This window comes from Anser cygnoides, chromosome 25, assembly GCF_040182565.1.
Source record: "Anser cygnoides isolate HZ-2024a breed goose chromosome 25, Taihu_goose_T2T_genome, whole genome shotgun sequence".
Classification (NCBI taxonomy): Eukaryota; Metazoa; Chordata; class Aves; order Anseriformes; family Anatidae; genus Anser; species Anser cygnoides.
This window is the reverse complement of record NC_089897.1, coordinates 2,536,794-2,555,414: the sequence shown is the minus strand read 5'-3', so window position 1 is coordinate 2,555,414 and position 18,621 is coordinate 2,536,794. Positions and strand designations below refer to the sequence as shown.

The 18,621-nt window shown below is 42.4% G+C and overlaps 1 protein-coding gene across 2 annotated transcripts in view; it reads right to left on the bottom strand.

Moving 5' to 3' along the window:
* Nucleotides 1-3,364: 3,364 nt before the first annotated feature.
* KDM5B (lysine demethylase 5B) overlaps nt 3,365-18,621 on the bottom strand; it is a 54,356-nt gene continuing 39,099 nt past the window's right edge. For both annotated transcript variants that reach the window (XM_048071063.2, XM_066983202.1), the window contains exons 18-27: nt 17,590-17,704; nt 16,302-16,657; nt 15,809-15,947; nt 13,068-13,247; nt 12,056-12,214; nt 9,792-10,277; nt 7,396-7,507; nt 5,824-5,978; nt 4,914-5,240; nt 3,365-4,237 (exon numbers count right to left, since the gene is read on the bottom strand). In XM_048071063.2, the coding sequence (XP_047927020.1) occupies nt 4,100-4,237; nt 4,914-5,240; nt 5,824-5,978; nt 7,396-7,507; nt 9,792-10,277; nt 12,056-12,214; nt 13,068-13,247; nt 15,809-15,947; nt 16,302-16,657; nt 17,590-17,704 (2,167 nt within the window). In that variant the 3' untranslated portion in view covers nt 3,365-4,099. The remainder of the gene's footprint in view (nt 4,238-4,913; nt 5,241-5,823; nt 5,979-7,395; nt 7,508-9,791; nt 10,278-12,055; nt 12,215-13,067; nt 13,248-15,808; nt 15,948-16,301; nt 16,658-17,589; nt 17,705-18,621) is intronic.

Genomic DNA, 18,621 nt, shown 5'->3' with positions numbered 1-18,621 from the left:
CTTTAACTCCCTTTTCTCTGTAGTGCGCTAATGCCTAAACAATCCTCCATGCATCACAGGCAGCTGTAACACAAAACAGCTTTTGTGTCATGCTATAAAATTAACTGCATTTGTTCCTGCATTGTTCACATGAATATATGCATATTTACTCAGTATCAGATCCCCTCCATCCCCTTTCCTGTTAACAAGTCACTGCTGAAGTCCCACAATGCACAAAGAAGGTATTTCAGGTCTGTTTTTCCTCTCCTGGTGTCATTCAATATATAAAACAACTCCACAGCTGTAAAGGAAATGTCCCCCCTCCCTGAATCAATTGTTTGTACTCCCTAATTTCCCCAGCTGTACATGAAATATTGGGATCTGATGTGTTGTCCCTAAGAAATTACATCCTTTTCTATATTTGAAACTCACTTTAACCCCTAAGTAGTTTTACTTTTCCTTTCTTCTCAACCTAAAGAAGAGGTCTCAGCACAGAGCATCACCTAGAATGCAATTGGGAAGGACAGAACTGGGTTGTTTCATTGTTTAATACAGGAAAAAACATATAACAAACCCTTGGTATAAATGCTCTTTTCTCCCAATGTATTTGATTACTCAGATTTTTGGTTTTGCTGGTGGCCAGCAGGGCTGACCACTGATCACATCAATAGTGAAATTCCAGCAGCAGTTTCTGCCTGTGGAATACAAACAGCACGTATGCATTATCTGGGTGTGAGTAGCAAAAACGGCTGGCACGTTAGGCGGTGTAAGCGAAGTGCTTGAAGAAAACCAGCACCACTTCTGGCACCTTCGTTTAGCGAGCGCTGACGTAAGACAACTGCCTACCATCTCTTTTGCCACCTCCAGAAGAACAGAGATCCACGGCTGCCAATCCACGCAGTCACCGAGCCGCCGCTGTGAAGCGGAGCACACAGTGACCAGCCTGGTGACCAGTTTCCCATCTTCCTCCCATCACAGAATGGTTTGGGTTGGAAGGGACCTTAAAGATAATCCACTTCCAACCCCTTTGCCATAGGCAGGGACGCCACCCACTAGGCCAAGGGCCCAACCAGCCTGGCTTTGAGCAACACCAGCGATGCGGCATCCACAACTTTTCTTGGCAACCTGTTCCAGTGCCTCACCACCCTTACAGTGAAGGATTTCCTCCTAATGTCTAATCTAAATCTATCCTCTTTTAATTTAAAGCCATTCCCCCTTTTCCTATCATTATCTACCCTAGCCAAGAGTCCTTCTCCATCCTTTTTATAGGTCTCCTTTAAGTACTGAAAGGCCGCAATGAGGTCACCCCAGAGCCTTCTCTTCTCCGGGTTGAACAGCCCCAGCTCTCTCAGCCTTTCTTCGTAGGACAGGTGCTCCTGCCCTCTGATCATCTTCATGGCCCTCCTCTGGACTCACTCTAACAGCCCCACATCCTTCTTGTGCTGGGGGCCCCAAACCTGGATGCAGGACTCCAGCTGGGGCCTCACAAGGGCAGCCTACTTTTCTGTGCTTCACAGCTCTCAGTGATTCAAGGCATCCCCAATGCCTGCCGGAGTCACAAAGACTCTAAATCCCACTTTTGCATCCTAAACAGCCCACCAGGGCCAAAGAGTGGCCCACACGCAGCTCTGCTCTCGTGGGCCAACGACGGGGTGGGGGTCGGAGCACTGCCAAGTCCATTGCATTCATTGAGCCCGATGAGAAATTTTGTAGTCAGAACCATCAATAAAATCGCAACTTTTTCTTGGTTCTTAATCGCATCGTATTTCTTATGGCACTTCTTTTTAAACAGCCATCTCTTTAATGGAAATAAAAATAAGAGGAATACCATGAGAGAAAACTTGGTAACATTTTCAGCTACATCAGAACACTGTGCAAGCTCCTTCAAGTTTGTTCATCTACCTGCTTTAAAAGGATGACACCACAGATCAGTTCTTTTTCCACAGCTTGGATTGTTATCTTGGCATTGCACAAAGATTTCTTCCAACCAAAATCACAAAACATTCTTTTAACAATTACAGTAAATGATGAAGTCGTAACGGGAAAGTATACACACATTGAACTGATGTAAGCGTGCTCAGGCTGACTGCCTCTGCCCATTTTAGACAAATCATCTAGGATTTGATGCAGAAGAATCTAGAACAGTTAAAAATCAACGTGAGACTAGAAAGCATAACTAAAGGAGTAAAACAGACAAACAAATCAACAAAAGGCACCTCCCCAAAACCCAACCAACCAAGCTAACAAACGAACAGAAAACAACTAGGAAATCTAATTCCTACACAGTTCTCTCTCGCACATCCCCCACGTCGTTGTCAGCCACACACTGCTCGAGGGCTTTGCACTGTGCCCAGAACCTGCACATTGTTACTGCAGGGGAAAGGTCTAAAAATGGTAGAAAAATGTGTACCAGCCATTCCCTCTTGATGATGAACTGAGGGAATACCAACGCTGCCACGCTTCTGGTGATGACAGGATGTCCCAAAGAGAGTGCTCTCTCTGACAGAAAGATCTCTGAGACCTCCCATCTTCTAGGGCCTGTAAGTCTCACCCTTGGCAGACAATTAGCCCCAACACTGGCACCAGTCCATTCCCAAAGGAGCAACTATATTCTGCATTAGCAATCGCTCTCCAGTAAGCCTCAGGTGCTTCAAATTCAAAGCTTGTGGGCTCAGAAAAATAACTTATTCTCAGAGGTCTTGTCCCCTCTGAGGCAGAACTGTTGCTACTGCTGCTCTTTCCCTGTGCTCCTGACTCCACTTGCTTTTTGTCCCTTTCCTGCGCCTCTCCTCTCCCTCCAGGCCTGGGGGAGCTCTGGGCATAGTGCACTTGGTTATTTTATTCCTTTCTTCTCCTTCTTACTGCCTACCATCAACTGCACCATCCCCTTCTTCCCCCACATCAAGGTCCTCAAACAGAGCCTTTGACGGAATCATAACCTGTCCACAAATCTCCTCATTCCTCAGGCTTTTAGCCCAAACACAAGCAGCTGAAAGGAATGAGAGAGCACTCTGTGGACTGCCGACAAGTGCGCTGCCGGGCCAGCTGCAATACCTGCTGCAGGGAGAGTCCTTCCCGCACGAGGCAGCTGCACCAGGCCGGCAGCAGGAGCTGCCCCGCACCTTTGCCGCCTGAGTCAGCTGCCCACTCCCTCACCTGCCAAACTGCAGTCGTGACCCTCCGTTCACCCGACCTGTAAATAACCACGGTTTTGGAGAAGCTTTGAAAAGACTTGAAAAACTTTTTTTTTTCCCCGATGTAAGAACCTGAGTATAAAAGGTAAGAAAATACCATTGCATTTTTTTCCTTTAAGAGGGAATTCTCTTGAATATAAGAACCCATTGACAAAGATCTATCCAGAGGGAAATGAAACTGCATTTCGAGCTCTCTAAAAACACCAACATTTAATTTTATAACATAACCAGGGGTTTATTCCACAATATAAACTGCAACATTTGATACAAGCTACCCAAAAAAGGAGAAAGCCAAAATACAGCTGTGGCAATTACTTTACAGAGCTTTTTTTTTTTCTCTCCTGTCTTCTACGTCACTGGGCCGTCAGTGACACTAGGATCTAACATTTGCTTTCTGTACATCAACCAATGCTAAAAGCAACACGCTGTTCAGAATTGTCATTCCAGTCACTGAAACCAGACATAGAAGTTATTGCTCAGATAAATAAACCTAGTCTACGAAAAACAAAGTGGAAAAAAACCTAAAGTCTCCAAAGAGTTAACAGAGTAAACAGGGATTTCCTCAAAAGAGGATTTATTGGAAAATCCATGGTGCAGGTTTTTTTGCACCTAAACCAAGCTGAATTAAATATGCCGGTAAATCCCAGAGAGGTAATTTAATGCTGTACAATAAAAGGTGCATGTTTCAAATGCCTTCCAAATTGGTGGGAACCCCTGCTAAACAGTCAGCTTCTCAAACCTCAACAACCACAAAGATCAAGGGAAAAATACAAAAGTGTCAAAAATTGTTTTGAGTTCTGGAAAATGATCCCATGAGGATAGAAGTAGCACCATTTGCAATCTGGTTCTTAAACCAGCCCCTGTGGCTTTATTGGAAAACTCTGATAACCTTCTTTACTCAAGTTCTGAATGGTTTATGGGGAGTTTTACTTCCGATACTGAGAGTCCTTCCCAGTGCAGCTGATGCAGATGTAGTCCTCCTTCTCTGCCATTTCTGGAGAGATGCCCACGCACACCTGGTGGAACCACTGGTTGCAGCTGCCATCGCACTGGACCCAATCCACCTAATGGAGAACAGACACACCGGGGTTCAGAGAAGGACCAAACGAATACTCAGAGCATTCACTAGTTATTTTCCAGCTCTTAATCTATTTAAACAAGTACAGAACATACCATTCTACAATTGGCTACTGCTGGATATTCTAACTTGTGCTCACCACTTTCTGGACTGCTGCAGTCCAGCTTCTCTGAAGCTGAAAGAAGGGCACACTTCTCTTATCCCTCCTGTTGTTTTCCCACCTACAGCGAGTTTATGGGTGACAACTGGCTGTCCCAAGCATCTGGCAATGTCCCTCTTCTCCATTTTTCAGTATGGATAGACCTATGCGGAGCTTTAAGGCACTGTCCCTATCCATAGGAAATGCAATCCACAAAGTCTTTCTACACCCATATTTCAAGAGTGCCAGTGAATGTGGCGTCTGCATATCCCCATCTCCTTCTTCCAAAACTCCATGCAGATGTTTTGATGTCCACCCACCTTCCCCATTTCTAGTTATTACTGGAGAAGGTGGAAAGGATCATTACTAAAGGTGTCCAGCAACAGCAGACAATGCCTCTGGATTTCTAAGTGCCTCATGCTCTCTTTCTAAACAGCATTTCTGTAGACAAAACATTTTCAGTGCAGCTGAATGTTCCAGATCCCAGCATTCAGGACACCACAGCGCGTTTGTCTTTACTGACCTCATCTCCCTCAGGCTGGAGACAGTTCACAGCAGGGCAGATGGCATCCTCATCCTCAGAGTCCTCCTGCTCAGAGAATGACGTATCTGAGGGAAACAAGTGGCTTTCACTGGAACGCTGCATCTCGAAGAGTCGCTCACGCTCTCTCTCCAGTTTGTTAGTGCAGAGATCCCTTGAGTGATTCAGTTTCAGTTTCTTCTTTTTGGGCGTTCTCATTTTTTTTACCCTTGCTCTCTTCTCATCACAGAAGCTCTCTCTCTCAAAACGCCGCTTCAGTTTTCTTTCCATGTAACTAATTCCATCCTTTTTTCCCCGGCAACACTCATTCTGTTGGGAAGATATTTTGACAAGCTGTTAAGTATACAACTAACATACGTTCTTCTGTTGTTCTGTACCCCGCGTTTAGGAGGAGTCTTAAGTAAAAGTGTTCAATGTTTGACAAGAGGGCTGCCTTTTCAGCTGAAGTGTGATGTGTAAGGGGGAGTGGGGGGTGGGGGGGCAAAGGTTAGGGTCACGCTCAAGTGACAGAAGTTTATGGAAAAAGAACTCTCATTTCCTGAGTCCACGGCTTCAGAGGCAGTTAAGAAGGCCTCTTAAACACAGGGCAAGCATCGCAGTTCAAATTAGGATAGAGGTACTTAAAATACAGAGAGTGACTGTAAAATCCAGATTCAAATAGCAGAAATGCATTAGACCACAAATTACATTCAATTGTTTGTACAAATTTGTTATTGACTTCTTGACCCCTTTAGAACAAACAAAATGTGTGTTCATGGAAGTAGACACACACACACGCAAACCTCATTGTAAAGCTTTTATGTTCAGGCAGACAGATGTTTTTTTCCCAGCTTTGGGACTACACCTCTACTCCAAAGTGACCCCAATCTCATTGCTGTCTTGAGACACTTGCCTTCTCATTTGTCGGTCCAACTGATGACTTCTGCTCTGTTTGCAAAGCAGGGCTTTGCTTTGTGAATAGGATCTGGTACAGCTCCTGTATTTCAGGCAGAGAAACCTGTAGCAGCTGGGCTTCCATCATCAGCTCATCCAGCTCTGTGCTAATGACTATTATGAAAGAGAGAGAAGAAAAGGAATTCTTCCATGTCAGCACTGATGAGAAATGCACAGATAATGAAAATTCTTCTCCGGTAGCACATAAAAAAAACTGTGAAAGACTTTTTTTTTATCTGCAACTCTACAGATTAACTCTTATCTGTTCCCTCTTCACTGCTCATTTTCAACAGCAAGGTTAAAAAGAGATAAAGGCATCCACAGAAGTTACTGAACAGTACAATGACTCAGTACCCTTCCATGCTTCCATTTCTTGCTGGTTCTAGGGTAAAACACTGCCATTGTTCTTGGCAATTTCCACTTCCTCTGAAGATACAAGAAGTGTAATGATCCCACTACAAAACAAGCGGATGAGATGAACAAACTGAGTGGAATTTGTAAGTGAAGCCAAGAGGGGAGAGGAAGAAAAGCTGAAAAGATGAACCTTGCAACTGATTCCTGCTGTACAGCCACCATCTACTACTGCGATGAAGCTTACAAAACCTGCATTAGGCTTTTGAAACAGACACAGCTAGGATACATCAGAATCACTGTCTATTTAATAACTCTTTAGTACAGTATGCCAGAAAACTCAAATAAGGCCTGTACAGTTAAACTTGGTAGCCAAAGGACTGCTCTGCTTGATTTTACATTAAACTAAAGTAAATATTTTGTGTAGTATTAGTATGGATTAAGCTGCACTGACTTGAAAATGTGAAGGTAAGGCTAGATCTGGGTCCCTACAGCATGACGCATCAAGAGAAAAAACTATAATCAGCTTCTTGCAGTCCTACAATGATGCCACTTCTACCGTGTCTGGGTTAGTCCAAAATACACAAAGTCTGAGCTAGGAAGTGTGCAGAACTGTACTGAGCAGCACAGCGCCTGGAAAACACCTGCAGCCACGACAGCTAAGGAAACACTCAAAAAGTCTCTGTGGCTGTGACAGCCGTGCTGCAAGCAAACGTATGTGGACCTGTGTCCTACGGAATAAGTACCCTGTTGTCTCCAGCACTACTTCCCTATGCCTATGTTTTTCCTAACCAGTTCCTACGATTTCAGTGGTCTTTTTCTTACCAAATCCTCTCCCATCCATCTCCATATCCTACAACCCCGCTTGGCTGGCCTCAGCTCACTGTGTGCTTCTGTGCATGCGGGAAGGGGCCAGCTGTCTGCTGATGCCTCTTCTCCTACCATGCCACATCTTCTCGTTACACACATGGGAAATCTGTACCAAGAATTTCCCCCTCTGCCAACATGGGACATGAAGTTCCAAAGTTCCTGAGGGGACAGAGAAGCAGACACACTGCTGCTCAATCCTGTGCCTCCCTGCCGTAGCCACCTCCTACTGACCAGGACACTCTCTCTTCTCCATCAAACGCATGAAAAAAATAAATAAAATAAAATAAATATCAAAGTGAAGATTACAAACCATGAAGTGGGATGCATTGCTGTCCTGTAGAAAATGGAGAATGTAAATATATGGTTCTGTTATCCCAGTCATGAGGCATGGAGAATGACATAGCTCCAATTGTTTGCGAAACCTAGAAAGAAACAAAACATAACATAATGCATAGATATTTTCAATACACATTTAGTTTTTGAAGTGTCAAACAGCTGCAAAAATCAGAATTTGTTTCTCTTACAATTCCTTAAGATTTGTATTCCTGCAAACTGTTCCATCTGTCACACCTAAATCCTTCATCCTAAACCTCGAAATAGGCAAGAGCAACTTTATTGTCAGAATTCTTAGCTGTGAGTTGTAATTTCCACAAGATCAGAATCTAGACCTACTGCATGAAACGGCATGCTCTGCCCGTGGAGCAGAGACAACACAGTCATTGTAGGAATAAATCACCAACTTGTGGAAGCAAGATCTTCAGCTCTAAAGCTGTAAATATTATCCTTTCTTTTGTTCATAATACAGAAGTCATTTCTCACAGAAAGTGATCTGTTACGATCTAATGAGATACCAAATTGTTTTGAAGAACTTTTCTTTACATCAACACACGCAGAAGGCATGCCAATGGTAAAGCTAAAAGGGCCATTCAGGCTGCTCCATGGCAGTTGTTCCCCTAACCTGCCAAGCTGCTTCCAGATGTCTCACCTGATGCCTCCCAAACAATCAGCTACCTCACTGCCCAAGTGTCTGGGCCCCTTTCAAAACCTGGCTCACTCCTCAACTGCTCACAACTGTTTTTCAAATGAATTTCTCAAACTCAGTTAAATGCTCCACCTTCTTCACTTTGGCCAGTGCCAAAGAAACCCAACTCCAGTGGTTACTGCTACGAGCACCTCTGGGGAACAAGTGTTGCATTACCCTGGACAGCAGGGAAAACAATTGTTACGGGACAAGAGAGCAGCGCTGAGAAACTTCATTCAAAGAAGAAAAACCTCAAGTCCATTGAGACTGAGGCTTTGGCTCAGAGCTTGTACTGAGCTGGCTCTGGAGGGCACCTGCGAAGTGCCCTCAGCACTGCGGGCTCCAAGAAGGGGCCTGAGCTGACCCTGGGGCCAGACGCCCTTCACCAAGCCTCCCAAGACCTTCTCATTTGGGAAATGCATCACAAGGACTAGCTCTGCTGTAGCTACCTTGACCTAGCAGGTTTTCTGACTTGAGCTGCAGACCACGCAACAATGGTTATGCTGCTTTCAGCTACGAGGCAGTGCTAGTTGCGTTCCACGCTGAGCTAATAAAGCTACGTTAATAAAATTAGCCTCACTGTTTTCTATTTCTGCCCCAGACATTGGTAACGTGCCCACAGTGTTGCCCAGCTTTATCAACTGTAAAAGCTGGTCTCGTAAAATATACTTTTTATACTCTAAATTACCAGAGGAATTCTCTTGGGTGCCTAAAAATAGCTTTGATTTCTAAAGTTAGGCTTGTCTGTTTGAAAAATGTGGTCAGCGCAGGCAACTTGTTATCACAGCGTTACGTGAGAAGCAGCCTCAACATCTCCTTGAGCACATGTGGCATTTCATATGGAACTGAGCATGGAAACACCGACACAGACCATCTTCAGCAGGGTTCAACTAGCAAAAGTTACATTTCTCAGTAAAAACATGAGAGCAACAGTGCATTTAACTTCAAGGTATTTTATATTCTTTAGGCTGCACAGGTCTTTTATTTCGCTTTTTTTTTTTCCTGCATTTATCATCTCAAGAAAGCTAGAAAGCTTAACCCACTTTCCTTGCCCTTTTTGCTGAAAGATCTCTTTACTGGAGGCAGCTTCTGACTCCCTCGAGATCACACCTGAAACACTTACTGCAGCTTAACTCGGGGTAGTATTAGCCAAGATTCCGCTTGGGAGTTCTAGCACAAGCGATAAGGAGAAGGAGCAGCAGCGGATGAAGACACCCTGCTGAAAACAACCTTATCTGAGTTCTAAGCTTGTTACAAACTGGAAGGTTGGTGCCTCTGCTACTAATTCTCAACATTACCATTATATTCAAATACTTGTAAGAAAAGACTAATTGAATGCTGAGAGCTCTTAGAAACAATAGCTTCAGCAACTGTCGTTAACGGTGTCATCTTAAATCAGAGAAGCAGGGAAAAGGAGAAGGAAAAATAGGCCCTTTAGGAGTAATTGTTCTTAGGACTCCAGCAGAAAAAGAACACCAAGCTGTTGCTGGAGGACACGCACATCCTGGCTCACTGTCAAGACAGAAGACTAATTCCTCGTATCTGTAACGGAACACACAAACAATCTGTCTCGCCAGGATTTGTGAGCAGATAAAACATTCCCAAAAAACAGAGAGGTGTTTAAGACTGTTCTTGCTGACCACATACCACCCACAGCCAGGAAACCCTGAAGCACTCGGTCTTACCTTATTTGTCTCTGGCAAATGGCCTGCCGTGGCTTGCCATCTGTTGTACAACAATCCTGAGCCAACTTTGTCTTGTATAAGTTTTAGATTCCCTGAATATAACATTTGTTGTGCTCTGTGCTGCCAGTTCACAGTTCTCTCTATCATATACCGTAAGGCATCCCCCTCAGGAAGCCTCACACGGATACGCTGCAAGGAGGCCAGCAACGGCAAGATTTTTTCTAAAGGTGGTTTTTCTGATCGATGACAGTGTGGACAGAGCCATACACGAGGTCCCTGCAAAATGTTGGGCACCGAAACACAGCTGGTATGGAAGAACCCTCTGCAGAGCTCACACTGAATCATCGGAGCAGCCGGCTCCTTCTGGCATAGACAGACTTTCATTTCTGCATCCTCTTCATTAGACAGCACCTTCACTTCATTTGCTGCTCGGAGAGACCGCAGTGCTTCCATCTCCTTTAACCGGGCTTCCCCGAGCGTAGCCATCTAAAAGGGAGTTCAGAGAAAGGGATGTAATTTCTAAAGAAACCTTACTTACTACGAGTGGGAAGACCTCGGCACACTCTTAAAGATATGCTGGTGACAATTTCAGATGTTTAAAAAGCTCCTCATCCCTTGGGACTCCCTTCAAAGCTTTCAGTGTTTGAAGCAAAGCAGTTACAAGGATACATACTGATGCAATTTCAGTTTGCTTTCATTTTCTCATCAGGCCCAGAAATATAAAGCTTATTCCCTTGCAAAAATAACACCCTAACTCCCTTCCTCTTTGTTCTAAATCCTTCGTGTTTGTTACTACAAAAATATTACCTTCATTAAAGCAGAATAAATTCTGACAAGTGCAGATTTGGTTTGCAAGTGCTTCTCTACGAACGTGTCTCTCAAATACGTAGTGTGATTCTGTATAATCTTAAAGAACACCTGAGCAGTTTCCAGAAGTATAAATGTATCTCTGATATGGCACAGGGCCATATCCTGACCTGTGTGCTTAGTCTTTAGTCTCTGTGTGCTTTCCCTTTCTTACATCTACTTATGATCCTTTTTTTTTCTTCCCATGAATCTTTAGCATTATCTGCTATTAAGGATAGCAATATAATAAGTTTAAAAAGGCTACTAGTTGCAGCTGCAACTAATGAATTCTCTACAACGTTATTACGCACTAAATATATACAGGAAAATATGCAGGCTCACAGGCATATAAACATACAAAACGCATTATTATTTCACACATCATGGCTTTGAAATGTGATGACTAGTGAAATTAACCTATGCAAAAATTAGAAAACTGTGTTCAGAATGTCCAGGATTTGTGCACAGCACGGTACATTGCTGAGGGTACTGAGCGCTGCAGCTACAGCGCTGGGATGGTATCCCAGCCATTCTGAAAAAAACCTCCACTATAATAAGTTCCCCTCATACATCAGAAGCAAAACCTGACTTGCCAAATGAATGCATTTTCCTGGGTGAAGTCCAGCGCGTATTCTCTTTCAGTAACACAACAGTCCATGAGAGATTACCAAGTCAAAGAGAAGGAGGAGGTATGATTTAAAGGACCCAAGCTTTTCTCCTTCAAGCACTCCTAGGAGGGACTCAGTCTGTAAGTTCGGGTTTTCAAACATGGGAGGCCAAAAAATTAAGAACCAAACATTTGGGTTTCAAGTAGTTGCCACAGGTTAAAACTGAATTGTGCCACACAAAGACAATTATATTCAAACCGTACCAAATTAGTACTGCTCTCACACAGGCCTCCTTCATTAATCATCATCTGACTGTGGTGGAAGCTCTGAAATATAGGTCTTTTGGGATGAAGCACTTTACCACCAGCAACCAGATTTGCTCCATGCAAAATTAGTATTTTACTGACTCCATAATACAAGAGGTTTTCTTTAATTAATGTTCATATTTGTTTTAATTATAAATGTGTTGTCTTATTGATTTTTTTGAAAGGACCAGGCTTCGGAAAACCTGTTTTTAACAAGGCTTTGATATGGATGGGGAAAATACGTCCCAATTTTTGACCTTTCTGTGCTTTGTCAGGATATGTGCATTGCCTTGCAAGCTGTAAAGATACTGCATGCACGACAACAACACACACAACTAAGCAATTCTGGGAAGTCTGAAACAAGTATGAACTCCTAGAAGTTCTTCTGAAGAACAGCAGAGCAAGCAGAAAGGAGTGAAAGGCAACACTCCTGCACGTGAGGCAAACACAAAGGTTCAAAGAACTTACAAGAAACTGCATTTCAAAGAAAAAAAAAGTCACATACCGCAGATGCAGTGTCTTTGCTCTCAGAAAGAGCTCTTTCTAAGTCACTCAAGCTCTCTAGCTTAGTGCTTTTCTTCTTTCCACTTGGCACTGCCTCCTTCAGCTTCTTCTGCTTTCTTTTAAGATTCAATATTCCAATATCACACCGGGGACATAACACCTAGTGAACAGGAAAGCAGTATTGTCTGCAACATTTTTAATGCATTCATCTGGCCTTCACACAACCACATACAACAGGGATTCCTGCATTTTTTTTTTCCATCAAAGATTTGGGAGACTAGGGTGAGGTTATCTGGAAAACAGGGAGAGCTGGAAGGTTAAAAAGTCAATTTTATACAATGGGCAGACTGCAAACACCTGGATGTTTAACTCAGCCTGCTGGTACCTGAGACAGCCGAACAGCTTCCACGTGATTTAAGCTGGAAGCCCTGCAACACAGCACGGGGCTTCACAAGCTGTGTCTCATTCCCCAGCCAGTCCTAATGGAGGAAGGAAGGTTGGGGTGGCAGAGGGGTTCAGTATAGGCTAAAAAGTGTGGATTGCTCAAGAACTGCAGATGTTGTCACACACGCAGCAACAGATGCAGAGGGCCAGCTAAAGCACCTACAACTTCAGCCTTACCACAGCCCAGCCAAAAAGCCCTGCAGTCATCACAGCTGTGGTGGACAAATGAGATACAGATCTACACTCCAGCTGCTGCAGCCTGACACACTCAAGTAAGTTCAGTGACACAAATTTGCAGTCTTCCCATACTCTTATTGGAAATGTTACTGTGGAACAGGATTCTCACACCACCCACTTATTAAAAAGAATATAGAAAGTAAAGCTAAATCTTAACCATTTTCAAAGTTTAAAATTAACATGAAAAGCATAGATCAATGAAATAACTTTAAGATAGGTGATATAATCCTAAAACTTAGTATTTACTGCTATTTGATGAGTTAATACCACAACTCAGATGTGCTTTTGCTGTCATATGAACGGTGGTCTAATCCAAAGCTGAGATCTCTCACCTCCAGAAGAGAGTAAGGGGAGTTCTCGCACAGAAATGTGTTAGCTGCACACTCCTTCCATGCCTGAACTTCTGACACCAAGGACTCGAGCCTCAGCAGATAGTCCAGGTGCACTGGAATAGATCGACCTCTTGTGACGAGTTCCACTAACGTGTCCAGCACCGGCACACGACCTCCAACCTGTCAGATTATAAACGAGGAAACGCTTGATGTATAGAAGACATAGTATGAATCACAGTAAATTATTTAAATTCACTGAAGGTAGAGAATTTATTGCTTAGACACTTTGATCACTTTTGTGCCCATTATTTCAACATTTGAGCTGCTCATACTCTAGCCGTTAAGTGCACAGCCGAAACTAATAGAAGTTAAAAAAAACTTGCCAAATAACAGTTAAAAAAAAAGACTGCCAACAACATAGCCAAGCCCCCAATCTAACAATCTGCATTCCCAGTAGAAAATCAAATTAATTTCGAAACGGACCCAGAAGGCAAATCCAAGCTACTCCTCAGTATGCCAAGAGCAAGGAAGAATTTCAAATAGCCAATTTGCCACTTGAGAGTGACCTCTGTTCATTCACGTGGCAACTGATGCTTAAGGCAACAGAGTTCCAAGTTCAACAGTAAAGCAGGACAGAGAGGTAATTTCTAAAATAGGCAGTGATTTGGGACTTGAGACCCATTCATGCAGAACAACCCTGACACCTCTAGCAGCAAACCTCAAACAACAGATACTAAGAGCTGTCGGCAAGTCACAGTGACCTTAGGCATTTACACAAGACTCAGACTGTGCAAAGATTCTTGGCACATACAAAAACATTTTTCCATATTCAGTAGGCAGAATTTCAGAATCTAAAGTATGAAATTAACAAATGCAAAAAAAAAAAATTTACTTCTTAAGATAACCCTCAAAAGGTAGTGAATTTTGAATACAAACTTTGTTCCTTCAAAAATTTAAAGCCTAAGAAAATAATTTTTTAAATAAAAATTTCTTGACTCGTTTAAAATCCCAATTCAAGTCAGATTGGCCTAAGAAAATTATTGCCAGGTTAGAGCTCACTTCATGAAGAAAGCATTACAACAGACGAAAACTTAAGAAATTATTTGGCAATTTATGTCAAAATGTGACATCACTGCAGTCACAGACCAACCCTTTCATCATCTGTACATCAGCCCCTTGCACCAGTACTCGTGAGGCTTGAGACGTGAACCACTTCAAAGAGATGGTCCAGCCTACAATTATTCACTTGGGCTTGAATGAGCAGTGTCTGGCTGCAGGAACAACAGCGCTAACATGAGAAAGGAAGTGGGCAGTGAGAAGGAAGGAGAGTTAAGCTGTCACTGAACTGTAAATAAGCAAAAAAAATTGAAAACACATGAAAGGAAATTGGATCCTCAAAGAAAACTGTCTGAAAGGTCAAAAAGGTCTTCAAGTGAGAAGTCCCAGAAGCCAAAGTAAAAACTTCCATAGATCTTTCTGTTTAGAGGACACTTTTTTGCTCACTCGAAGACTTATTTCAGAGCGCAAACATGGAAACAGAAATCACACAAGGCTGGAAGGAGCTTCAAAAATGAAAGGGGATAGAAGAAACAGGGAAGGAGGAAGAAGCCAACTAACTTCCATTTCCAAATTCTGACAGAACTATATAAAATTACATGTACTTTAATCTACGAAATCAAAAGCTGACCATAAGCAATAGAACAAGAAACAGCTTTGAGACTGACCACGCTTAATGAGGCCATACCTCTCAACCCTAAGATATGTGAAATGCCACTACGATACAGCTGCAGAAACAGCAAATGAATTCTACAGGGCCTCAGAAGAGGCAATTCTACCACCAGCATCAGAATCTCTATAGCATCAGGTCTTGCTGAGATGTCACTTGCAGTACAGTACAGTTTGGAGCATGCTCCAGATAGGTGCATTCAAAAATGGAGAAAATAAAGGGCCAAGACAGTTGCCTGATCAGGATTATTTCTGGATCAGGAGATGCAAGTTATTTAGAAGATGCTACAGGAAAATGATTTGTTCAACCAAGCAAACAGAGGCTGTTGAAAGAGTTTTAAATACTTTAGGGAATCTGTTTATTCAAAAGTCAACAAGCTGAACTTTGATAGTGTCACCAGCTCCATGCTATGTGTTATATGAGTACTGTAAGACCATGAACATCTTTCACACTGTAGCTGTTCTTTAGCTTGCTGACATTATTGAAAGCATGCTCTGAAATTAAGATGTATTCCTTTAAGTTAGGGCAGTGGTTGGAGAGTCTTTGCAACATGACTTCTACTAGCATACAAAACAGTTAACCTTATTTAGTAAGAGTGATCTTCGTAAGAATACTTGTGTTCTTCTGTCATCTGCAGAATAGTACACACCAATTGGATTACCAAGTAGTACGAGCATTGTTACCAGTGACTGTGCAAAACTTACCTTAAATAAAGAACCATAATGCTGTATCTTTTTAACTTGACATTTTTGTTAATAGCTCCTTTACAGATTTTATTGTGGTCAATTTATTGCAGAGGTGAATGAACAGAGATCAGGCCCAGAAACAGAACTAAAAGTAACAGCACTCATCAGAGCATAACTGCTCCACATTTAAGGCAACAGAAGTTATACATTAGGCATTCATAATTCTGCAGGGTACTGAAGCACCAAGCACACACAACGGAGTATGCAGTGTGTTAACACGACAGCAGTTACTATCAATCCCCAAAAAGCTAACAGCTCATTTTACGTACCTGTAAAGATTCCACTTCCTGCAGCCAGTCTTTGGCCTTCTGCACTGCATCTTTCAGTGCAACACCATTTGGGAGATAGGCTGGGATCTCCTCTATTTCTTTCAGTGCTGCTACAAGACTGCTCAGCGACTGCCGTGGTCTAGGTATACAAAACAGCTCAAAATGTAAAATACTGCAATACACTTCAGGTATACATCTGGACACACATCCTTCTTCAACCTCACTGACGCTGAGGGGAGGGAAAAATCTTAAAACCCTTCCTTTGTGGTAAAAGGAGGACTTGCCCAATGATATTGGAGCACCAAAAAAACTGCAAGCCAACACCAACATTTAAAATCACTCAGTCACTCATCTACCACCTCTGTCCCTTTCCCTTCAGGATTTATGCCTTTATGTTGTGTACTGTATGACCCCCTTCAGACATAAAGCCAACTATTTCCATCTTAAATAGCTTATGGAACTACAAAACGCAACAGTAAGATTTAGCTTCTACCTGGCCTTTATCAGATTTCTGGCTTTGTCATCCCAGTGTTCAGATACAGTAAGGAGCTCTTGCAGCTTTGCCATTGCTTTCTCAACCGCTGGGTAGGGAGCCAGTCCAACACCTGAGTCTATAAGACGTCTCATATCATCTAGAGTAAGAGAGTTTTGGTCTGAGGAAGCGAGTTGCACATCCTCGAGCCACCGTGCCTGTTCCAGACGTATCCGCAGCTCAGCAAGCTGGGGTAAATCCACATCAAAATCAAAGCTGACATCTAACAGCTCCTGGAGTTCTGCAGCACAAGGCATTTCTTCAGAAAGGAGTTTTTGGCTTTGCTGTTGAAAAGCTTCTACACGATCAAGAAGATCCTGAAATATATAAATTCAACATCAAAACAGAAGAAAACGCACTGCCAAATCTCTTAAACATTTAAGCGTAAGCTTAAACATTAAGTGAAAGTTTCCTGACAAGCATCGCATTGCCAAGCACACAACATGCCCAGCAAATTATTATGACATTTAGAACACTTAGTGTGTCTTCAACACATAGTATATATCAGCATCTCCTCAGAAATAATGTCTCCACTAGCTTGAGGATCATAATGCAAGCGAATTCCACTCTAAACTCATTCAAACTAAGGGACAGGTGTCAAACTCAGAAGAAGCGAAAGGCTCCAAAGGGAAATTAAGTGTTCCATCAGTGCTATTTTCTGGCTTTGTTCTGGGATGAAGAAGAAGGCTGAAGAACATCAGCATTAAGACTAAGAAGAATGCCAGATGTCTGTTCGGGTGTCTGGTATTTCAGAAATTCTGCTGTTTAAATAATTAGGTAACTTCACAGAGTTATGGCGCTATTAACAAATAACTGTAAATAGCACTACGTGTTACCTGAATCACGTATTCTAGACCTGATAAAGCTTCAAAAACCACAGTCATAAAGCTGGGTTGAACTGGTTATCCAGACTTGTGTTCGGATTCAACAAACAGCTATACGATACTGTCTGGTCCCTCAACCCTCTGTCTATGGACATTCAAGGGATGGTTCAGAAGTGGGCCACTGCATCTGCTGGATCTGAGTCTCAGATAAGCAAAGCGACTCTTCTTTAAGACAGGAACCACACCTGCCTAGAATTTATGTCCATTTCCTTGGATTGCCCCCTCAGTGGGACATGCAGTATTTTGGCAAATTCTGAAAATCAAATCTTGAAGCACTTTAGCGCTGATCATCTTGTGAGCAAATAATCAGCACTAGCTGATAAACATGGAAGATGTGTTCATTCCCCCAGAATTTTCCAAGTTACCTTCAGTAATGGTGTCTGACTGAGGACGCAGGGCAGAGCATACAGCTGCCTTACAAACAACCGGAGCTCGTTCACAGTCAGCTGATTTTGAGATTTCCCTCCTCCAGAGCGATACCTGCAAATACACACAATAACATCTGTTGTATGCCACTAAAACCAAACCTAAACTTCTCAAAAATCTGCTTATAATTTCTTGTAAATTGAACTTTACTCATAGGCAATGTAATAATCAAAAGGCACCCAAAGCAGCCTAGGGCTTACATAGATTGGAAAACTTAAGTTGGCAATAGCAGAATAAACTATTGTTGAAAACACTCTTTCATATTAAACAGTATTGTGGAACAACTCCTCAGCCTTGCAAGAGCACTAGTTATTACGGAATAAACTTAGACTTTTTTCCAGAACACAAAGCAATTGTGGGTAAACTATTCAGTTATGTTGCAACAGCTATTGTAGTAAGCTCTCCCCATGCACATACCAAAAGAGAACAAATCCCAATTTTGAATGGGTTTTGTATTCACAGGTTGTGTAGGCACTTCTGAAAAATCCTCTTTAAGCTGAAATCATCATTTTCATTTTTATCTGAATGCCCTGTATCAAATAAGTGGCTTATAAGTGTTACCAAATTAGCTAGTATTAAAAACCTCTCTAAACTCAAGCCAATATTAACTGGATCTGAGTATCCTGAACAGAAAAGGAAATAAATGTCTTACAATGCTGGCTCCATTTATTCCACAATATCTCATTTAAATTAAAGAGAAAAACAACCTCCCAGCAGGATATGCCACTGGAATGCGAATGCTATAAAATAAACTTTAGTTTATCACTCTGTGTTAAAAATAGGTATTTCTAAAGGGTATGCAAGATAATATTGGGAGTTCCAAAATCCATATTAGGCTGAACATGAGGAAATAAAAATGAATTCAAAGCCTCAGGTGCAACACAGCTATTTTAAGGTCTATAGCATTTTACTATTTTTGTGGAAGTTCTGCAGTATCTTCCAGGAAAATGCAGAAGTTTTTCAAGCAATCT